Raw genomic sequence first — 21,715 nt, 5'->3', positions numbered from 1 at the left:
ATTGTATTTTTAAAAATAAAATCTATTTGTTGCATTCTTAAGTCTTAACTGGGCTTTTCAAATAGTAACTTTTACTTACTTTTTTTTGCCTCCAATATTTTTATGTAAAAAGCTTCGTTTTGAGGAATGTGACGAAATAACAAAATGAAAATTCGTTAAAATAGGCAAGGGTTAAAGAGATGTTATACCTACTACGCATTTGGTTCAATATTTGAAGGTCCATTAATAAGCCGTATTGTGAATGTTGCTCTTAACTTCATGCTCACTGTTTTGAATAGAGATGTGAAGGATACAACTGCTTGGACCCTGGCTCGAATATTTCATGGTTCAACTGTGGAGACACTCATTATTACGCCTGCAAAGAATTAATGATGCTCCAGTCCAAATGAGGCTGAGAAAGCTTGTGGTGCTCTCTTTTTTCTAACCCAACGATATGAGGATTTGTACACTACATCACCTTTAAGACTCGGTGCTCCACAGATGAAACAAGTGCAACTTTTTCAAGTCATCATGACTGGATTTAACAACACTCTTGAAGCACAAAAACTTTCATCTGACGCAAGAGAGAAGCAGAACGAGTTGCATGGCCTGCTGCTTACAAGTAAGTCATAATCCAGAAATTAGGGGCTAAGTGTGCATTCATCAGATTATGAATCTTTTCCTACGTTTTTTTGCATGTACAAGTGCCACTGTCCATGAGGAAGAAATGCTTGCCATAGTTGGTCTTGCTTATCTTTGCAAAGTACATGCCAGATGGGACTTGAGAATTTTGAGGAGTACCCGTCACTGTTGGCGTTGTGGGGGATATCTGCAGGGCGTTGGAGGATAAGACTCTGCCGCCTTTCTGTGATGGGCATCGGATAATGACTCTGCTTCTAAAAGATTTGTCAAGAAACCAGTTGAATAGGTCTGTGAAACCTCCAATATTTTCTTGCTTTGCTTTGGAGACATAGCACTAGCACTAGAGCTTTGGAGATAATTTTGACTAGTATTTGATGTATGCTATGCCAATGCTCCAGAGTGCTGCAGAATTGTCTCTTCACACCTCAATGAAACGATAGAGTATACAAATCTTCTAAGGAATGGGATTTCAGAGGCATATTCTGAGATATTTCAGTGTTTCTTATTCAGCAATCTCTGTCCAGCAAAGACTTTTTTAATGAATGCTTATCTTCTGGTGACCATTTGATATATATCTTGGACACAACTACAATAGTTTGCATTAAAGATCGACACAAATAATGGCGACAGGCCCATTTAGTAATAATCGCATTTGTACGAGTAATAGACAGCTTTTTTTCCTAATACCCGACAACTTTATTAAAACATTGTGGAAACGGAGGTTATAGTATCATAATTACTGCATCAAAATTCAAATACTATTAAACATTAATCCTTATCATTGCAGTGATTATATTAATCAAATAAAAATTATTAATAAAAAGAAATTAAAAGCATGTAAATATATTATATATGGCTTAACTTTAGAGGACTTGTCTGCCTTTTGGTAGTGGTACCACTTATTGCTCTCAAAGATTGAGCCTCTTAATCCTGAACATAACGAGGAAAGGAATTCCAATCACATTGATTTAATTGGTAGGTCATTGTCCATTTCCGTCTCCCTCATTTTTGTGAGGAAAGCCGAAATATGAGGATGAGAGGCACCATGGAATTATGGTGGAGTTGTGTCACTTAACAAGTCAATTTCTACTAACACTTGAGAAATCACCCATTTTAAATGGCCTTCTGTGATTTAGCATGCACGAAATCATCATTACATATTTTCTTACACAAGCAAAATAAACTAAAAAAACATACGGGTTTTGGATACAAAAGAAAGATCCAATAAGAATATCCGCTACAACTTATTTCATGCTAGTACATTATTAGTAATGAATATATAAATATATGAAATTAAAATCAACTTAGAATCTTTGAAAATAATAGTATTAGTAGTACAATTAAATAATACTAGTTATCATCAACAATCATTCGTCATTTTACTAGTAAATACTTAAATAATACTAGTTATCAGGCTCGTCCCTTGGCTTGTGCGGCCTGTGCGACCGCACAGGGCCCCCAATTTTCAGGGGCCTCTGAAATATTTCAGCCCATATACATGTATTCCTATTTTTTCAGCCCAACAAAGCTATTTCTCTTGTATAGCAATCGGGAGAAGATTGCATATGAGAACATCGTCGAAGATTTCATTTCAAAGAACACCAAAAGAATGATGTTGTTCAAGTAAAGACTATGCAATCGAGGTTCGAAATGATATATTTCTTTAATTATCATATAGCTTTAAAATGCATTGTCTTTTTTTCTATAGTGGTAGGCCTCATTTTAGATTTTTGCACAGGGCCTCTGATTTTGTCGGGACGGCGCTGCTAGTTATCATCAACAATCATTCGTCATTTTACATACTTTAAACGCTACCCACAAGAGCACTACACTATTTGTAGTTTGCAACTCTTTATCTATAACTCTCAATTAAATTGATTATGAATAAATTAAAAATACTAAAATTTTCATTATAAAAAGAAGATTACATAATTAAAGAGTCGCGATTTGTTTTTTCTTCACAAGTCTCTTAACAAGGCATTGTAGTACAATGACATTAATCCATTCTCAATGATTTATCACATTTGCGCCACCATTCTCTCATACGAGGAGATGTGGTTGTCATCTTCCCCTTTCTCTTGCGTTTCGTCGCTTTTTGGCTCATTGGACGACTTCAACTCGGTTGGCTGGATTCGTTTAAAGAGTTGGAGGAATTAGATTTTCATAATCAAACATGAGGGTTGTAGGATGGAATGGAGCCCAATAGATTCACTACTCACTGAATTTATTTTCAATTTATTCAAATCCGATTTTTCGAATTAAAAAAACAAAGTGAAAAAACCAAAAATGTCATGTATGCATGGCATGTTCAACGTCGAGCACGCCCTAAATATATTCGACTGCACTCAATTTGGTTCGAGCTTGAATGACACGACATCCATACTCAACTTTTAGGTCGAATGAAGACTTTTATACTACTACTATATATTAGCCCAAGTGGTCAGCTCCGAATAGGGAATTGGATTATCTCTACAATCCATAATCTAAAATATCATAGCCTTATCATAACCGTTGTTTAATTTAACATATCTAACATGTTATATCAACAGTTGAAGATATTTGACACGATCTATTTGCCACAAAAAGCATAGAAAAAAGATAAGCAGCAAAAAGTAGTAAATGGAAACTGAAAAGTGAAAAATGCAAGTGGTTGGTGTGAACAGAGTTTTGATAGAGAATGTGCATTAGTTATGTACTGTTTATTGTAAAACTGATGTAAACATGCATATTTATAGAGTTGACTTATATTTTGGGTGATGCATCCTGTTGTGGGCTGGGGTGCACTATCACCACCACTTTTTTGCTTATAAAACCAGCTCCCCAACCTTGAAATTCCTAAGTTTGAGACAACCATTAATCCTATGATGAAGAGCTCTGTTTTGTGTCTTGTTTTGGTGATTATGTTGTTAAATGCAGGTGACTAGTTAGTATGAAATCTAAATTTGTTGATACAGAAAAATACCTTTCTCATGTTTGGGTTTGTTTCTGTAGGCACTATTGAGTGCTCTGCAACTGCAATTGGCACCACCGACACCTTCCTCTCTCCTCACAATGTAATATATTTGCTTCTTTTAGATTAGAATAGCTTTGTGTAGTAAGAATATTGTTTATGGCTTATATTTATGATGAGATGATCTGCAAATTATGCAGGCAGGAGTCCATGCACATTCAAGAAAGCTCCTTGAATTCGACGTGGTGCTTGATTACGACAATGCAGGCCCTAATCCGAAGCACGAGCCAAAAGGGAAGAAAGGAGGCGGTGGCGCTAGAAATCCTTAATTTTGTAGTGCTAATTAGTATGAGTTTTCTACAATAAAGCTTTATCTACCTTTATCCATACCAATATAATATCAGAGTGGTATGAGTTTTTCGTTTTACTTTAATCTTGGATGTTGTTCTTGTTCTAGGCTATCTATAACAAGGATGTTCATGTAATTATGTGTTGCTTAATCTGCATCAAGAGGAAATAATTATGAGATAGGATCATATAATGCATGGATGGTGTGTAACAATCATATGCACAATTATGTGTAATGCTAACTCCACTAATCTCTTTGATTCAGTTTTATTCTTAGCTATTAATGATCATCAGTCACATCCCACTTGAATGCTTTTCTTACAGCAAGGATGAGTTTTGCCTTGATGGTGACTGGATTTACCAAGTTAATGAATCCTGTAAAACAAATCCACCTCCAAATTCTTGGTGACACAAGATTGGAAGAGATGCTGATGATTGTGGTGCTAAACAATGTTAGTACTATAATTTTCTTGACTGCTGCTCAGATAAATGAGGCCTGATTTCTACATAGCACCATGGTGAGGTAAACTAGCAGTTGTAATATTTCACTTGTCATAGCATCTATGTACACGTGGTCGTTGTATCTCGTGTTGATCACGAGATCAAAGTTGAGTTGAGATCCATATACCAAGTGAAACGAAACTGATAGTAGCTACAGCCTGAACCAATTCCAATGCAATGTTCGGTTTCTGCACCCCAAGATTTAGCTTCTGCCAGTCTGTTTGCCTGTTCGCACCAACACACGAGATGAGATATACAGCCTACTTGAACGATTCACCAAAAATATGAACAAGGTTGTGCATATGTACCTCAGATCAGCAATAATAATGCTGATGTTATCTTGTGAGCCTCCGTCCTGCAATACAAATTCGTTGTACACGGGTCAATAACGTGTTAGCTCACAAATGCAATTTAACACGGTTTATTAGTTACCAGAGCCACTTGTGCAAGAGCCTCAGAAGCCATCTACCAAAAAAAGGAGATAAAATCATTTCAACTAGTTCATGAACCTATAACTCATTAGTTACTCAGCTATGGTTCACAACTAACCTGAACATCTCCATGTTTGTAAAGCTGATTTCTAATGAAATTTATTACATCCGAGCTGCAAATAATGAGAAGAAAACTAAATAAACTCATAGTGATGAATAGAAATAGATAGAGGTGGCATGGCCTTTGTTTCTCACCTGCTCATGTAATCCCACAAGCCGTCAGACGCCAATACTACAAACTCAGCATCCGGTCCAAGAGATGTCTCGAAAACATCAGGAGAAGCGGTAACTAAGTCCCCAGTAAATTGTATGCTGACAAAAATAACAAAGACTTACATCAAAGAAAATGAAACAACAATTATTTGGAACTGCAGCAAATTCTAGAGTATACTGGTTTCAAGGGATTTGAACAGACAACGTACTAGCAAATTTGCAGTTAATTATTTCAAACTATCCATATTAATGCAAAGAACAATAGACCTCTCCGCTTACCGTGAAGCAAATTTTTCAGTCCATCGCCCTTCCTCGACTCCCTTCCTCAGCATCCTTCCATAAAAAAGAATAGATAAACGAAAAGGTTAGCTAATGAAAATATTGTGAGGGCTTCAGAAATTTTGGGAAAGGCAAAGGGACTAACTCGTATTTCTTGGTCTTGAACCGTATGTCACCAAAGGCACGGGATACAGAGATGTCTCCACAAATCCTTCCATTGACAATCTGCATAAACAAGGAAAGGTTGCATCTATTAGATTGTGGCTTATAGAGCTTTACCTTTTCAACATATGTTTGCTGCATAGAGAAAATGAGCAGAAACACACACCCAACCACCGGCCTCTCTGATTCGCCTGATTTCTTGCAGTGGGACTGGCTTGGTCCCGTAGGGCCTATGAGAATCGGTCAAGACTTCTGCTTTTCCCGATCGTGATAGAGCCTGCATTTGGTTAAATAAATCAGAAGAATTTAAAACACATTTTAAGTACCTCTACTGGAATAAAACAAGAAATGAACGAAAAAAGGGATCTGGTTTCTCCATGATCGTACCAAGCATGAGTCACCAACATGAGAAACAAACAGCACATCATCGCGAAGAAATACAACAGTCGCTGTAGCACCAGACTCGTCTTCGTCTCCCCTCTTTTCAAGCCTTTACAAAATAAAACCTTCAATACAATCACATACCATGCATAATCCATATTTTCGGCTGCAGATATAGATTTTCTATATCGTCTAGTTTCTTTACCATTTCAAGAGTTTGGCATCTGCACTTTCAAAAGCGTCTTCTAGTGCCTTCTTGATCGCTTTGAAATCCTTCCCACTTAACAGTTTCTTTTTTCCTTGTAATGCAGCATAACATTCTTTGTACAATTCTTCCCTGCACCACAGAGCACCATTTGATGGCTCCTACTCTATACTAATAGGGGAATTTACTATTCATGATTTATAACATACACGCGAGTATTTTTATATTCATCGCAAGAACTTCTGCGATCCTAATACTTCCAATCAAATATGAACCAAGTAAGTAACCTTGAATTACAGAGATAATTAAGGGCTTTAAGATATCCCTAGTTTCAAACTCATCCATCTATCTAGCCTAATCTGCAATAGTAAATAAATACCCTCTTAATCAATTCCAACGATACTAACACAGCAAGAAAACTACTGACTCTCAGATGTAAAAATGAAAGCAATTACTGCAGAACTCCAGTTAGGTGGAATATGATTAATACATATGTAAATCAATCATGAGATCACATTGATTCATTGCTCTCTATTACCTATAAACTAAGAGACAAAGCGAAAACAAACAACATAATAATACTCCTAATTAGCAAAAAATCAGCATAATTTGAACATACTTGAGGAATTGAACAGAAGAGAATCCAGCATGGCCATCAAAAACTGCAGCATAGGAGAATCCATCAAGCTCATCAGACTGAACAATGACGGCATCATCCTCCATCTCTTCGCGGGCTCCCTTGAGCTGAGCCGATCCCCATCTGATCCCCGGCACGCTTGCAATGGAAGAAGGCGCGTCTATTGCGATGGCGGAGCAGAGTCTTCTTCCCTCTCCGCCCTTTACTAAGATGTTGCTTTTCTTGGAAGTCTGGTCGAAGCCATAGTTGCCGCATATTTTGTTCAGTAGAAACTTCTGTAGCTGTGGACTGCATAAGGCCATATCTCATTAATGGTGAAAAAATCAAGAGGGTGCAACAATCATATCTCACTAATGGCGAAATTCTTGCTGTGAGAGTATATTTTGCCTGGTTGAGGTTTAAAGAGAGATGATAACTGAATTAACGGCTTGGATTTTCTTGTTTAAGTCCATCAACCATGGATGCCAGTGGGCCGGGTTGAGCTCTTTGGGCCTTGGACCATTTTATTCTAGTTATACATTTCAAAAAATAAATATAAAAATTGAGATTGTCTTCATCAGTAACAAAACCAGATATAGACATATTTACTAAATTACCCCTTATGAAAGCTTAAAGCCCCTACCCTCGCCGCCGGCATTTCGGAGCCTGATATCCCCGTTCATCTACAAAAACCCCTTCCTTATACGGCGTTGAGTATGGCTTATCTTCTATACGGAAGAAATGCGATGCGGAAGAGCACGATGCACCACCCGCTGCTGTTCGCCGCTCAAGGCGTACGTTATCGGAAGCTGGAAGTTATCCTGACAACTGTTAGCACCTCAATTTTGCCCTATTTTCTCATTTCCCCCCTCAATACAACGCCTTAAATGCTTTTAATTTTGGTGATCCAGACGATTGATAAGCTCGGAAAAGCTGGTGAAACTGTCAAGGTTGCGCCGGGGTTTTTCCGGAATCATTTGATGCCGAAATTGCTCGCTGTACCGAATATCGACAAGTTTGCGCATCTCATTCATGAGCAGCGCAAGGTATTTCCTTCCTTTGGTTTAACTTACGTCTCGGGCTGTTGTTTGTAATTACATTCATGATTATTTTCATTAGCAATCTGAACTCTATGTTTGATTGCTGATCTTTACAAAGACTTGTTACTTCGTTCGTTTATGCTGAACAAAAAGAAGTTTGAATTTATAAAATTGCTGAATTACTAGTCACTGGAAGGTAAGAGGTGCTCCTTTAGGTGGTTTAGGAAGCGGTGCTAATTGCCATTAATGTGGAATATAGTTATGAGATCAATATCATCTAAACAAGCTTGGGATGAGATTACATCCAAAGGTATATGGCCTTATTCTATAAGACTGCTTATAGTAGGAGTACCTTGCTATGCTGTGTAGATTTATTCTGCCGCCTCCTTTGATTTGTGTTCATGTGAGCTGGTCCATTGTTAAGAGAAGTTCTTCTACCAAAGGGAAGTGGACAATACTCTCCTCGGGTGATCATTGTTGTCACTTAGTTTTGCTTTTTCAATGTGTTTTGCGCTATTGGTAGTTTGGTACTACCTGATAAAATGTTAGGATGATGTTTGTAATCCTTTAGAGCTGTATTACTTCTATCAGATCTACCAGCCTAAGGAGGTTGAAGCGGTTAAAGTAGTTGTAAAGAGTGATGAAACAAAGACTAAAGAGTACGTGGCTGCAGCAAACCGCCTTGCTAAAACCAGAGTGGTTAGTAGTTCAAATTTTAAGCTTTACTCTTTCTACATGTAATTCTGGAGAAGTTTTCCAGAAAATAGTTATCTCACCTCTTTTTTTTTAATTTTATTATTGAAGTACTACGGTAAATTAGTTCAATATTATCATATCAGTTCTTTTCTGCCCTATTGGTTCTTTATTAATCATTCAGAAGCTTTTTACTACAACATTTATCTCTTGATGCTGCACTACTAAATAGTGAAATTCTGTTGAGCGATTGAATCATGGGTTCATGGTTGTCTCATTGTTGACTTTATTACAGAGTAATTAACTAACTCTTAACAACTATAAACCTATAATAATCCATTAGTTTTATGTCATGTAGTGTGATTTAATTCATCTTTCTTTCTTTCAAGAATTCTCTCCTTGTGTTTTCCGTACCCTATACCTAGTATAGGCTTAGAAGCAACTAGGAAGTGTATAGTTCAAAATGTTGTTATCTAAATTTATCATGAAATACTGCATCAATATTTTCTCTTAGATGTAAAGTCATTTATGCCTCCCTTTTCTGTCAGAACATACGGAAGTTCATCATAGAGGGAAAAGGAGATGAATTGCGTGAACCAGTAACCAAAGAAGAAGTCTTGGCTGAGGTATGAGTTTACTATTTTGCTATTGAGATTTTGAGATTAGCCTAAGCTATGGCATATGAATTCAAATTATTGTTTGTAGGGCATGTCTTGGTAATTATCTTATTGATTTATACTGTATATGATACTATGATGTAATGTAAAAGTGCATAAATTCAATTTAGTAAAAGGGTTTTAGTGCCATTATAAGGGGATATAACAAGTGTTCAGGAACTGGTCTGTTGTGCATTCAATCAAGAAATGACAATGTGAAATGCTGCCAAAAAAACGTCTTTCATATTTGAGCTGCCATTTGCTCTGTTCACTTAATATGACAACTGTATTTTGTTACCCAATAATGAATGTATACTTGAGTCCTTGACTTAGAAAATGTAAATAGAATCATCTTAAACATGTAAGCTAAAAAGTTGATTGAAATCTTCCTGGTGGTGGACAAAAAATGAAAATTTTCACCACGTAGCTATTAAAATGCGCATGTTCATTTGCCATCAGAATGCAGTTTCTTGTTGTTTCTGCTTTATGAGCTGTCTATTTATTTATCTGAGTGCTTGTTAAGAACTTGGCTTATTTCTCATTGACCCTATTTGTATGTTGGCGTGAAAATGCTGCTTATAATCCTTGAATTAAATCAATGAAATGACCCAACTTTGGTTGATTAAGGTGCTTTCTTGTTATAAATTAGATTGTTGGTTTTGATTATGCTTTGATCAATAATTGAATAACGACTGATCCAACTAATTTATTTATTTTCTGGAAACAATCAGATAGCGAGGCAGCTTCAGGTGCATATTGAACCTGAAAATCTGCACCTACCGACTCCATTGTCGACTGTAGGGGAGCATAAGGTGCCACTCCGGCTGCCGAAATCCATTCCTAAACCAGCAGGAGAAGATTGGATTCTCAATATCAAAATCAGGAAAAGATAAAAAGGAGGACCAGATGCTATCTGCAGTTGAATGCTTCAAGTTGTCAGATGTGTAAGCAGATTAGTCATTTATTGCCATTTTTTTTTTCTTGCATTTTTGGGCACAGACATGTTATGTCTCGTTGATGTGAACCGTAAACACTTTTGCAAGATCTTTTTCCATAAAAATACGATTTTCCCATTTACCTATGCACATAACTGATTTTTAATATTCATCTATGTCATATAAACTTTTTTTTAAATATTTTATACCCACAATGGAGGCCATCCTTAGACATGTTTTTTTTCTATTTTTTTTTTACTTTTGTAAATGTTTATTCTTACTAGTACATAAATTACATAATAAAAACTTAAACTTACACATCAAACTGTTGAATAAAATTAAATGATGAAAATTTACTAGTATCATCTCTTAAAAATAAAAATAAAACCTATAAGTTAAATATGGTGGTACAAATATTAGTTAAGATGAAAACTCCGATTAAAATATTTTTAAATAATATATAAAAATTATAAAAGGATAAAAAATCAAAGTTGTTACTATTCAACTTCCAATGCACCCTAAAAAATAAATCTACCCTATATGCACCCGTACATAAACTCGTATTCTTGATATAAGTATCTAGTACAAGTATGATTTTGAAACAGAGTTAGTCTCTCATATAATGCGCATACAAAGCCTTGATTGCTGCATGTTGGTCATGTGTATGCAAACTAAGTGAGGTATTTTTAAGTTCAAATACAAAATTAGAACCCACAATTGTTTGGATATTATATGGTTTTCTTGGTGGTAGCAATAGTTTGAAAAAATTAATTACAAAGTGTAAGTTAATTATACTCCAACACAATAAATCATCATACTATCCAGTCTATCCTAATTCAAATGTATATGAAACCTAGATTCTCCGTGTTGACCTTGTTTTCTGTTCCTTTTAACCATAACGTGAAATTAGCACTATATACTAAAGAAAATGATTTCTCTCGTTTAATTACCGATTACGATTGGTTTAAGAAAAATTAAAATAATTTTTTTTAAAACAGCATAAAGTATTTATAGACTATATTAATAATAATTATTATTATCATTACTATGATACTAATAGTATTAGAAATACAATATACAAAAAATCAAACTACGAATTAATTTAAATTCACACACACATATATATATATATAAGTCAGTCGGTGTAAAATGGCATGAATTTCAGTATGCGCACGCGCAGTATGATTTTTTGTGTGGAAGTAAATAACATGATTATCGTAATAAAAACATCATTAATTAGGGCTCATACACGATTCAGCCCCCATCATCTGTGATTGGTAATTTCTCTCTAATTAATGCACCACTTATATACTATTAAGTGTACTCCATAACAAATCATACTTATTACTTTTTCGTAACTCCCATAAACGTGTGCACGAACTTCACCCCATTTCTTTTCCTCATTAATTAATCCTTAATTTTCCCTTATATAACCACAATCTCATCCCACTTTCCTTAGATTATTTTATTGTGAAGAAAAGAAAAAAGAACAGTTCACCCCAATTTCAGCCTTGCATGTAATAAAATGGCTTCCACAGGAATTAAGTTTGAGAATCACAACGAACTTGGATTCTTTTTCCATGAAGAACCAATTACACCCCTAGTGTATGTTATCTCTCAACTTCTTGTTAGTTTCATGTTTTAATATATTTCTCTCTTTCTTGGTGGACTAATTTATCTACTTTTTTTTAGGTCATGGGAGCAACAATTTGCAAGTGTTGAGGGGTTCAACTTAGGGCTTCATAATTTTCTTGAATATGAACCATTTCCATTAGGTCATCAATCTTCAAATCTAGAGCTCACTGATTTCGATGATTTTTCCGGTGATTTGTGGGTTTTCGACGATCATCCATTACCGCTTCACAACAACATTATGGCCAACCCTAACCCTAACCCTAATCCAGCAAGTACCGGGCAAGGCTTTCACACTCTTGATTCGAGCATGCAAATAATGGTTGCTGAAAATCAATTACAACATTCCAACGAAGTCGTGAGGAGAAGCGTGAGGCACAAATCCTCGGCCCTGCAGTTGGAAGAGATTCAAAAATACTTTGATTATCCAATAACTAGGGCTGCGAAAGAGCTCAACGTGGGCCTCACCGTGCTCAAGAAACGCTGCAGGGAGCTTCATATCACGCGGTGGCCCCATAGGAAGATCAAGAGCTTGAAATCTCTCATTCATAATGTTAAGGTATGGATATACTACTATTTTATGTGAAATAATTAACTATTAAAAATATGCTTGTTTTAATTTTTAATAAACGTTGGTGTATATGTTTTAGGAACTAGGTTTGACGAATGAGATTGAGATGTTGGAGGAGCATAAGAAAATGGTGGAAATGATACCGGAAATGGAGCTCACTGAGAGGACTAAGAAGTTGAGACAAGCTTGCTTCAAAGCCAATTACAAGAAGAGAAAGTCCTTCAAAAATTTGTTAGAGGGAACAAAATTACATCATTTCTAGTCCTAGTATATCTTATTTTCTTGATTTTGAGTTTTAATGAAGACATGTGGAACAAAATCAAACATTTTATTTAGTTACATATGTCCAGTTAGTGTAGTGTGTAACTAAACAAACGGTTTCGATTTCCTTGTCTGAATATCTGTATTGGGCCAAGGTCCAGTCTATTGGATATCTGAGACAAAGATAATGGGCCTTTTTTTCAAGAGTTGAGTTGTTTTGCTGAAGTAGTACTACGCTATTTATTTAATTTAGAGTCAATAAATGATTCATATGTGTTACCCATTAAGCAACATACACAAATTAATCAATATGCTAGAAATATTTAAATTTAATAATCGCAGAAACAAATATTTTAGGCTGTAAACCAGTTAAAAATGAATGAGAAATGGAGTACAATCACATCAGTCATAACTACATGAGTATACATTTTTTTTGCCCCCTTCGTAAATTTTGTCATATTGCGCCTTACTTTCTACGTCGAAGTAAAAGTAGGTAGCAATATTAAGAGTATCCCCATCAGTGTTCTTGCCAACGAGCATGGATATAGGCCCTGATCCATTTTTACTCCATGCTCTTAGGCAAGAGCACAACACCCACATCCGTGCTCTTTTGCAAGGACAAACTCAATGGTCTCACCATTCTATTATTCAATTTAAATAAAAACATTTCCACAAAATTAATATGCATTAAAAATATTCGGAATACTATTACAAATTACAAAAAAATTAAAAATTACATAATTAAAATCCTAAAAAATAAAAAGTAGATAATTAAAATCCTAAAAATTAAAAATTACATAATTAAATTCATAAAATTAAAAAAAACCCACTACTCGTGGCCGAATTTCGCCCAAATGTGTTTGATTATGTTTTCTTGTAGCTCAATGTGGGTTCGGGTATCGCGCATTGTGTTCCTTGTTTCGATCCTCTCACCCACCGTCGTATGCACACCTCGGCGTGGGGGAGACCTCGCGGTTGAGCTTCCGGCTTCATCCTCGTCGTAAAAGCTAGCCGCCATCGGTCCTTCGTCAGCTATAATCATGTTGTGCAAGATAATGCACGTGTACATGATGTCGGCGATATTTTTCACGTACCACAGCCGAGACGGGACCTTCACAATGTTGAATCGGGCTTGAAGGACCCCAAAAGCTCTTTCGACGTCTTTCCGAGCGGACTCTTGACGCTGCGCAAAAAGAACCAGTCTCGGGTCTTGCGGGTTGCTGAGCGTCTTCACGAAAGTCGACCACCTTGGGTAGATACCATCAACGAGATAGTAACCCATGTGGTATGCATTTCCATTGACGGTGAAGTCGATCGCCGATGTTACACCATTCATGTGCTCATATTTACTACTCTTTGATGACTAATTAAGCTATAACTCTACATGAGATCAACTGCTGCTTGCACACTCTTCGTAGTCACTTTGTAAGTATGACTTGGGTCTCATTCCTAACATATTATTGAACACTTGTAATTAACCTCACGGAGTACAAAAAATCACTACAAGAAAAATAATTGTCTAAGGACATTTTTTTTAGCATGACATTAATTTGTGTTTTTAAATACATCACATACTTTAAAATGCGATTTCATTTTTAGCCTCTAAACTAAACTTAAGGATATTTTTTTTGGGCCCTTAGTTTTTGTTATTTTTCAAATTTTTCCAAGCTTGGGTCTAGTTTTGTGTCCCTTTTTTTTAGAGAAATTTTGTGTCCTTATTTGTTGCACTGTATATTTGAGTTTTAATCAAACCAGATTTGTATGTCCTCTTACGATCGAACTCTAAAAAATATCCTACGCTTTTGACTATTTTCTGAGGGAATTGTGATACGAGTCTTTTTTCTAATAAGTATTAACTAGTTTAGATATATTAGGGATTTGTATATCCTTTCTTATATTTGTTTCTTGTTCCCTAAGCTAGTATTCTAGTATTATAAATAGGAGAGCTTGTTATCATATTTAGGCATCCAACAATGAATCAATGAATATATTATTTTGGCCAAATGCCTCGAGTTATGCTTTGAATCCGTAATTCCCTACGCTACCTGCTGCCCGACGGAAGGCCTCCGCGCACAGCCGGAACGTATATCTGATCTATAGCCGTTGCCCGACGGGTTGGAACCCGCGCACAGCCGCCCAGATCTTTATCTCCGCCGACCCTCACGGGCGCCGGATTATCTTTATCTCGTTATTGTCCGTTTTATCGGATCGTTAGGGATTTAGGTCCTTAACAACTGGTGCTTTCATCGTGATCTCACCCTCCCACCATCTCGAACCGAAGCTACACAGCTGCCCGACGGAAACATTCCGCGCACAGCAACTGCTTTGGTTGTCGAGTCCCGCCTGTCCGCCGAGCTCTAGCCGCCGGACAACTCTACTTCTGCAACGCCCGACGGGAAGGATTCCCGCGTGTCGCGTCGAAGTCAGCCGATCATCATCCACCACAGCCACGCCTCAATCCGTCAACATGTCATACGACTATCACCGTCGTCAATACGACCCTCCTCAGGTCGTTCAGCAGTTACATCCTTACCAGCCGATCCGACCACGACGTGCAACCTGCCCGTCTGGAAAAGTGTCGGGGCGGTGACCCCCCCACATTGATTTCCCGTTGCTATGGAAGCGGGACATGAGTAAACCAATGAAAGCACCAGTTGTTAAGGGTCTTTCCCCTTAACCGCGATCGATGGCTTCTCTCCAACGATCAAGGAACTCTCCGGCGCCCTGACTTCGGGTCGGCGGACAAAGCTTCTGCTGTGCGCGGGGATCTCCCGTCGGGCAGCACGAATGCTAGGGTTTGTAAGTTTAGAACGAGTTGTTGGGCAAAATCAATATTCTTATTAATTGGATGAATGACTAAAAATATAACAATCTATCCTATTTATAATACTAGAACTACTACCCTAACTTAATGACCAAGAAATAAATATAAGAAAAGATATGATAATCCCTAATATATCTAAACTAAATAATAATAATAATAGACTCGTATCAAATTGTTAATTACACTTGGATTTCTTTCAAAAGAAAACATAGTGTTTTTTCGGAAAGGCGATGAAAAGGTTTTGAATAATAATACTACAAGATATATAAAGGGGTCTCTTATAAATTACTACTACATTCCAACTATATATCAAGAAAAGAAAAAGAGCAGATGCAATTTTGTTGATCCCTTTACTCTATTTAATTTCGTCAATTTAAAGGTAAAAACTGATATGATCTACTAATAAAAAGATACAGCAGCTTCTCATTACTAAAATACGATTTCATGTTTCCCTCTTAAAACATACTAGTATTAAAAAAACAGTAGCAGCAGATGATAAAAAAAAGACATTAATTACATGGAATTAAAAAAGTTGTATGTATAAAACCGTGGGAGAAAGGAAAATTCAACATTTTCTTGCTTGAATTTTCTTCCTCATCATCTCCTTCTCATTGGCTACTACGCCTCCACGGCACCACCTGCTTAAAACTTGCATAAATATCACCCTGCAAATTTAGATTCACAAAACACTAGTAGCTCATCATCAACAACTTTAATTTTCTGATTAAAAATGATTTAATTTAGAAATTAAAAAAAAAACCTACCCACAAATACTTGGAATTGGAGTTAAATGTAGACAATCTAAAGAAACTCTTCCTCCTCCTAACTCTTGTGATCTTCACACAACCATCACCACCATCCTCACTCCTAAATATATCCCCAAGCGACTGCGAAAAGTCCATACTACCCTCCCCACACCGTCTCACCTCCCTAAAGCTTCCCCACCTCCCCGACCCCATATTCCTCTTCCCATCCTCCCGGCCAAAAACCGGCCCTTTCCTGAACGAAAACGTGCAGGCCAGCGACAGCGACCGGCCCACATAGGGCCCATCCAGCACCGTTGTGGGCGAGGGCGTCATGGTCATTTTACCCTCCTCCTGCAGCAGCCTCGGCGGCAGCTCCAGACACCTCGCCGCTTTGCTCTTCGTTGCATCTCCGCCCCTAGGCCTTCCCGGCGCCTCCTCCCAGTGGAACGGGATCGAAACGAGGGGGCGGAGCGGCGGCGTCTGCATGTGCTGCGGCGAGGGCTTGCAGTGTGGGAGTTTAGATAGAGTTAGTTTAGGCTGGTCGAGATCTTCTGCTTTGACGCCCATGGTAGCAGCCTAGTCCGTCTCTTTCCGCAGGGGAGAGTGACATATATGTATAAATATAAATTGGTTGGGGATATAAATGTGTTTGAATGAGAGGCTCCTCGCTTCAACTGCTCACGAGAGTGAACAAGTGGTTTGTAACGGTAAGTTGGAATTTTAAATGTAAGAGGTTGGTCAATATTGAATAAATGAGTTTCAAGGTGCTTAATAATGGTTTTCGAATCAAGAGAAGACTAAAAGATGCACTTCTTCTATTGTGATTTATGTGAAACGTCTCATTAATAAATGGCTTGTTGGTGAACTTGCTTTCTTTTAGGTAAAAATACAGTTACCTAAATAGGATATACATTTATAAGAAAATATTGTTACATATACATACATATATCATGTACTATGCAACATGAGTCGGACTTTTATTTAAGAGATTGCTTGTTTCAATTGCATAAGTAGTTCATAAGTAATAATGGTTGAAAATGTCATTTTTAGTTTTTTACTACTATAGTGATTGTAAAACTGCAATGAGAACTAGCATATGCTATTCTTGAATTCCCAAATTTCTCAACTAGTTAATGATACTGATACATATACAATGCAGTAGTAAGTTAGCAACTTCCATCAATCTGTGCACATTTTTGTGAACAGAAAGCCCTACATTAGTTGAGAAAACTAAGAAAGCCTCAGATCAATTCTAGCCATATTTTTACAGTTTCTGCCATGTGGTGAAACCGTCTCGTGCCAGAGTTCCTTCCAGATCACCTATGATTCGAGATATCCGAACCTCAATCCCTCTCTGAGTTTCGCGGAAGAGCGTCTTCAAACTGTCGCCAAATCTCTCGATGTCGAAGCTCCCATGCTTCTCAATGTCCTCTGCCTCAGCAACAAGATTGGATGCAATCATGGATTGTAGCTCCATTAGTTTCTGCCCTGTTGCAACTATGTACCTCTGCAGTTGGAATGTTTCTTCTATAAAGTGCTCCATCTTTTTGGTTTCATCCTCTCCATTATTCACCTTCTTCTCTTGCTGCATTTTGTCATCCAACCAAATTATACAAATATATTCATACACATTAGTGCTAATTAAGCTTAAGTTGAAGCGTACCATCCTCTTGCAGAGTTGATCAATTTTCCCTTGCAGCGAGTGGTATCGTTCGACTTGCTTGTTGAGGAGCGACATGAGTGCGCAGAATCCCTTCACTCGCGCGTTGATTTCACCATTTTCCGAAGCCTTTTCCTTCCCAGCCAGCCTCTCCAGCACCAAGAGCTGCTGCCTAAGTCTCTTCACTTTGTATGAGACTCCAAGAGCATGAACATCCATCTTCCATGTACAATTAGTTTTGGTTGAAGTTTGGCCTTGTTCGAGTGTCAAAACGATATCCTGCAGCTCGTTCTCTGAGGCTGCTGCTTCATCTGCCTTGACCATCGCGTGTCCTGGTTTTCGCTTAACCACCTTTACTTTCGACCAAACTGTATCATCCCCCGGAGTATTGCAGCTCAGCCTACGGGGATCTGGAGGCGCAGAACGCGTAATCAGCTGCTCTTCCAACTTGGCGATATCCTGCCTGAGGTGTGCAATGTCGCTATCAAGCACTTGAATGTGCGACTTCAGCCGCCTTGATTCAAGCTCCGAGCTCATCAACCGCCAGTTGTATGCCTCCAGCTTCTCATCCTTCTGTCTCAGTTGCTCCAAAACAGCATACATCTCAACACTATGCTTCTGCTCAGCTCCTAATGTTGAAACAAACATCTAAATGTTAAACACAACAAAATTGAGAAACACAAATCAAAAGAAAAGTGAGTCATCTCACTTGATTCTTGAATTGCTCGAGTCAAATAGGGATTGAAATGCTTCAAAAACATATTCCTCAATGAAATTCTATCATGTTTAGACTCTGCAACAGCTTTCCATCTTGCTGCTTCAGCCTCAGCTTGCTTTCTCCTAACCTTAGACGACCTCACTTCCTTCAACAGCATCTGCTTCTCCGCTGCATCCGAATTAGACCTCCTCTCCAAATCCTTGTGCAATCTCACAATCTCCACCGACAGCCTCTGATTCACCAAAACCAGCTGCTCCTTCTCCTCCACCAACTCCTCGGTCTGCCTAATACTCTGCCCCATCTCGACGATCGCAGCCTTATGCTTCGAAATCTCAGAAATACGGCTCTTCAAACTCTCTCTCAACTCCTCAGCAAGATCCTGAGCAGCCTTGAGCTTCTCCTCGCTCTCCAACCTCCTCCTCTCCGCGTCTTCGATCATCTTATCCTTCAACTGCAGAATTACTTCAATTTCATTCATTTTGTCGCCCAATTCGGTGACAGACATCTCTCTCTTGGCCTCCACAACTTTCAAGTCATTCATGAGGTTGAAAATCTGGTGGCTGAGCTTCCTCCTCTCATCAAACCAGCTCTGCTCTCTGGCGGCGAAGATGCTCACCACTTTCTCATTGGCCTTCGCGTCTTCGCTTCTCCTCTTCTTCAACTCGGCTATCTCCATCTGCGCACTCTCCAGTTTCGAAAGAAGCTTCGCGTTTTCGACTGTGACGACGTTTCTTTGAACTGTCCAAACAAGCAATCCGACGAGGGCGCTGCCTTTGAGCATCCGGTTCCTTATTTCCGACCATCTCTCGTCGCAGAGTTCGGGATCCGAAAGTAGGCGTAGAGCGAAAAGCGCGCACGAAACGCCGATGAACATTCCCTTTTCTTCCATCACTCTGATCAAAATCATTCTATGGAATCAATTTTTTATTTTTTAAATTGTTAATTCAATATGTTAATACTAGAACTTACGAGAATGAGTGCAGACAGTCATGGAGCGGTGAAACGAACTAAAAGGATTTTTCAACAACCTTAAATTTGGTGTTTGATTAAGAGATACTAAAACAAGCACAACAGAAAGCTGGTGGCATCTGCTGGTTGTTGCAAAGTTGCAGTTCTGTTTTTTATTAAAATTGTCAGACAACAACTAAAGCGTGTGAGCTTTTTTACACGTGTGAAACGCCAGATCACAGGAGTATATAATTTGTTCCCTCAATTTCAGTGATGAAAATAACCTTTCTGTTTGTCTATTTTCTTCCCTTCCAATTTTTGGGTTGTGGAAATGGGCTTGATTCCTGGGAATTTGTATGCTACTTTGAAATATGAGGTATGATTACCCCAAAAAAATTATGTGACATCTCATTCTCAACCATAGTATCAATTTTTTCATAGTAATAAAATACCAAAAAATACTTCCACTTTCCAGATCTGTCCATCTCTTTTCTGCAACATGGACCCAACTTGCATGCAAAATCAAAGTTTGTACAAATTCAGTTAGAAGGTAAGTATGAAACTTTGTTTTCAGTTCAAATATGTACTTTGATTGGATAAGGATGATTTTGCCTCTTAAATGGCATTTCTATGAAAGTAGGTGCCTGTGTTTATTTTTAATTATTGAAAAATATCTGTTTAGAAGTCAACACCCAAATAATGTTTGATAAAAAATTGTGGGATGTGTGTGTGAATATGGAGTACTATTAGTTAGTAGTTGCAGGGTCTATTGTGGTTCTCCCTCTAGAAATTGGATCCACATGAAAAGATTTGGTTTGATAGTGCGAGTGTGAGTGTTACCTACTCTACATCAATAATGCACCAACGAATATATTCATTTATGAAATGTGACCAAAGAAAACAAAGAATTTTTCTTGACATGGACCAAAATACTACTCCAAAAGATCGCGTATACACACAATCCAAAAGATCAGCAACAAAGAACGATCATATTTTTATTTATTTTGTGTTGGGAGATGTGGGAAGACGAAGGCTACACTGTATCCGAAGTAGAATGATCATAATTTTTAATTATTGATCCTATTTCACTTCCCTATTTATCATATGACATAGTAGCATATGCAAGTAGGGAAAAATGTCAAAGTAAAAATAGCAGTAGTAGTGTTTGAATTAATTAGACAAGAGCTGTATCTGATTTAAACATGCGTAGAAAATAGAAACCTTGAAGCACCACAGAAATAAAATTTGGGGCCAATCCAATTTAAAGAGGGTCTGGTCTGGTCTGCATCTATCAGAATCTCACTTCTCGTATTGATATTCATTTTCTACACACCAGCTTTGCATGGGCCCCACTCGATTAGATATTACTACTCCTTAATTATTGCTTAACTTTTAACTACATTACACAACTGATAGATATCACAGACCTGTAAACAGGTATTTTTGTCCAACTAAAGCTCGACAAATCTAGAAAAACTACTGGCCCACACAAAATATTTTAAGATTTTACTAACTAGTCAGTTTTATGTTTTTACAATTAGTTTCTAAGACCTAAATGTTGTCGTGGAAATGAGATATACAAATCTTGTCGGGCGAATTTACAATGGAAAATAAAGGAAATTATATGAAAAATAACTGAACAAAATTACACGGAAAACTTGTGGAAAGCGGTAAGCCGAGTCGAGGAGTCCTCTTTCCGCAAGACGAGATACGCCCAGGTAGTGCTCTCGGTTTGACGTGTCGTTCCCAAAGATTAAACGACTTCGTCTCTGAAGTAGCAGCACCGCTAGCAACAGAGCTCCGGCGAACGGGAGTAAGGCGAGGGCAGAGCTTCGACGGGGAAGATTATGCAGAGAGGGAGAGAGCGTGTATGCAAGATGCTTGTGTATGTTCTGTTTAGAATGCAATGGATGCATGCCTATTTAGAGCATCTCCAATGCCGGCGTCAAAATCGCGACGCCAATTTTTCGCCGATGCCGGTTCTGACGCCGAACCATTGGAACCGGCGTCGGCGAAATCGGCGTCAAAATCGGCGTGGCCATGCCGATTCGCGCGATGATGCCGGGGTGGGCACCCGGCATGCAGCCCCCTATGCAGATGATGCCGGGGTGGGCACCCGGGATGCAGCCACCGGCACAGCAGATGATTCCACCGGCACAGGGGACGCACGGGGGGGACAACGCCTATCGGCCGACTTTTGATTTTTCCACCGGTTCTTCGCACACATCGACCCCAACGGATGCACAGTATACGGAGACCTTCTC

General features: G+C 38.2%; 5 protein-coding genes across 7 annotated transcripts; 2 read left to right on the top strand and 3 right to left on the bottom strand.

The window, feature by feature from the left end:
- Nucleotides 1-4,354: 4,354 nt before the first annotated feature.
- LOC121801419 (protein phosphatase 2C 57-like) lies at nucleotides 4,355-7,182 on the bottom strand. Its single transcript, XM_042200902.1, has 11 exons — nucleotides 6,771-7,182; nucleotides 6,152-6,283; nucleotides 5,953-6,055; nucleotides 5,732-5,842; nucleotides 5,549-5,628; nucleotides 5,404-5,457; nucleotides 5,107-5,223; nucleotides 4,970-5,024; nucleotides 4,853-4,885; nucleotides 4,729-4,775; nucleotides 4,355-4,645 (listed from the first exon to the last, which is right to left on the bottom strand). Exons 1-11 carry the CDS (start codon nucleotides 7,088-7,090, stop codon nucleotides 4,522-4,524), a joined length of 1,176 nt encoding a protein of 391 aa, XP_042056836.1. The 5' UTR covers nucleotides 7,091-7,182; the 3' UTR covers nucleotides 4,355-4,521.
- A 199-nt stretch (nucleotides 7,183-7,381) lies between these two features.
- Nucleotides 7,382-10,237, top strand: LOC121798604 (50S ribosomal protein L9-like). Its single transcript, XM_042197680.1, has 5 exons — nucleotides 7,382-7,597; nucleotides 7,679-7,813; nucleotides 8,399-8,506; nucleotides 9,049-9,126; nucleotides 9,888-10,237. The coding sequence occupies exons 1-5, from the start codon at nucleotides 7,484-7,486 to the stop codon at nucleotides 10,047-10,049; spliced, it is 597 nt and encodes a 198-aa protein (XP_042053614.1). The 5' UTR covers nucleotides 7,382-7,483; the 3' UTR covers nucleotides 10,050-10,237.
- A 1,379-nt stretch (nucleotides 10,238-11,616) lies between these two features.
- Nucleotides 11,617-12,556, top strand: LOC121800597 (protein RKD2-like). Its single transcript, XM_042200136.1, has 3 exons — nucleotides 11,617-11,696; nucleotides 11,784-12,282; nucleotides 12,374-12,556. The coding sequence occupies exons 1-3, from the start codon at nucleotides 11,617-11,619 to the stop codon at nucleotides 12,554-12,556; spliced, it is 762 nt and encodes a 253-aa protein (XP_042056070.1).
- A 3,220-nt stretch (nucleotides 12,557-15,776) lies between these two features.
- On the bottom strand, nucleotides 15,777-16,890 carry LOC121800182 (uncharacterized protein At4g00950-like). 3 transcript variants are annotated; one of them, XM_042199771.1, is made up of 2 exons: nucleotides 16,144-16,890; nucleotides 15,777-16,068 (listed from the first exon to the last, which is right to left on the bottom strand). In XM_042199771.1, exons 1-2 carry the CDS (start codon nucleotides 16,690-16,692, stop codon nucleotides 15,988-15,990), a joined length of 630 nt encoding a protein of 209 aa, XP_042055705.1. In that variant the 5' UTR covers nucleotides 16,693-16,890; the 3' UTR covers nucleotides 15,777-15,987. The 3 variants fall into 3 exon arrangements, with proteins under 3 accessions (XP_042055705.1, XP_042055706.1, XP_042055707.1); XM_042199772.1 differs by having other exon boundaries at nucleotides 15,777-16,044; XM_042199773.1 differs by having other exon boundaries at nucleotides 15,777-16,017.
- A 318-nt stretch (nucleotides 16,891-17,208) lies between these two features.
- LOC121797641 (myosin-10-like) lies at nucleotides 17,209-19,783 on the bottom strand. Its single transcript, XM_042196277.1, has 4 exons — nucleotides 19,473-19,783; nucleotides 18,495-19,396; nucleotides 17,789-18,414; nucleotides 17,209-17,710 (listed from the first exon to the last, which is right to left on the bottom strand). The coding sequence occupies exons 2-4, from the start codon at nucleotides 19,390-19,392 to the stop codon at nucleotides 17,390-17,392; spliced, it is 1,845 nt and encodes a 614-aa protein (XP_042052211.1). The 5' UTR covers nucleotides 19,393-19,396; nucleotides 19,473-19,783; the 3' UTR covers nucleotides 17,209-17,389.
- Between the last annotated feature and the right edge of the window lie 1,932 nt (nucleotides 19,784-21,715).

The sequence above is a fragment of the Salvia splendens genome, chromosome 4 (assembly GCF_004379255.2).
Source record: "Salvia splendens isolate huo1 chromosome 4, SspV2, whole genome shotgun sequence".
In the NCBI taxonomy this organism is placed as follows: Eukaryota; Viridiplantae; Streptophyta; class Magnoliopsida; order Lamiales; family Lamiaceae; genus Salvia; species Salvia splendens.
This window is presented reverse-complemented; position numbering and strand designations above follow the sequence as displayed.

Excerpts from the sequence above, each read along its gene's own strand:
- LOC121801419 (XM_042200902.1), bottom strand. The coding sequence starts at position 7,090 with ATGGCCTTATGCAGTCCACAGCTACAGAAGTTTCTACTGAACAAAATA. Across the intron at positions 6,284-6,770 it reads TCTTCTGTTCAATTCCTCAA|GGAAGAATTGTACAAAGAAT; the intron begins GTATGTTCAAAT and ends TCTGTGGTGCAG. Across the intron at positions 5,224-5,403 it reads ACTGAAAAATTTGCTTCACG|CATACAATTTACTGGGGACT; the intron begins GTAAGCGGAGAG and ends TATTTTTGTCAG.
- LOC121798604 (XM_042197680.1), top strand. The coding sequence starts at position 7,484 with ATGGCTTATCTTCTATACGGAAGAAATGCGATGCGGAAGAGCACGATG. Across the intron at positions 7,814-8,398 it reads TCATTCATGAGCAGCGCAAG|ATCTACCAGCCTAAGGAGGT; the intron begins GTATTTCCTTCC and ends TACTTCTATCAG. Across the intron at positions 9,127-9,887 it reads AAGAAGAAGTCTTGGCTGAG|ATAGCGAGGCAGCTTCAGGT; the intron begins GTATGAGTTTAC and ends GGAAACAATCAG.
- LOC121800597 (XM_042200136.1), top strand. The coding sequence starts at position 11,617 with ATGGCTTCCACAGGAATTAAGTTTGAGAATCACAACGAACTTGGATTC. Across the intron at positions 11,697-11,783 it reads GAACCAATTACACCCCTAGT|GTCATGGGAGCAACAATTTG; the intron begins GTATGTTATCTC and ends ACTTTTTTTTAG. Across the intron at positions 12,283-12,373 it reads CTCTCATTCATAATGTTAAG|GAACTAGGTTTGACGAATGA; the intron begins GTATGGATATAC and ends TATATGTTTTAG.
- LOC121800182 (XM_042199771.1), bottom strand. The coding sequence starts at position 16,692 with ATGGGCGTCAAAGCAGAAGATCTCGACCAGCCTAAACTAACTCTATCT. Across the intron at positions 16,069-16,143 it reads CCAATTCCAAGTATTTGTGG|TGTTTTGTGAATCTAAATTT; the intron begins GTAGGTTTTTTT and ends ATGAGCTACTAG.
- LOC121797641 (XM_042196277.1), bottom strand. The coding sequence starts at position 19,392 with ATGGAAGAAAAGGGAATGTTCATCGGCGTTTCGTGCGCGCTTTTCGCT. Across the intron at positions 18,415-18,494 it reads TCGAGCAATTCAAGAATCAA|GAGCTGAGCAGAAGCATAGT; the intron begins GTGAGATGACTC and ends TTTCAACATTAG. Across the intron at positions 17,711-17,788 it reads ATCAACTCTGCAAGAGGATG|CAAGAGAAGAAGGTGAATAA; the intron begins GTACGCTTCAAC and ends GACAAAATGCAG.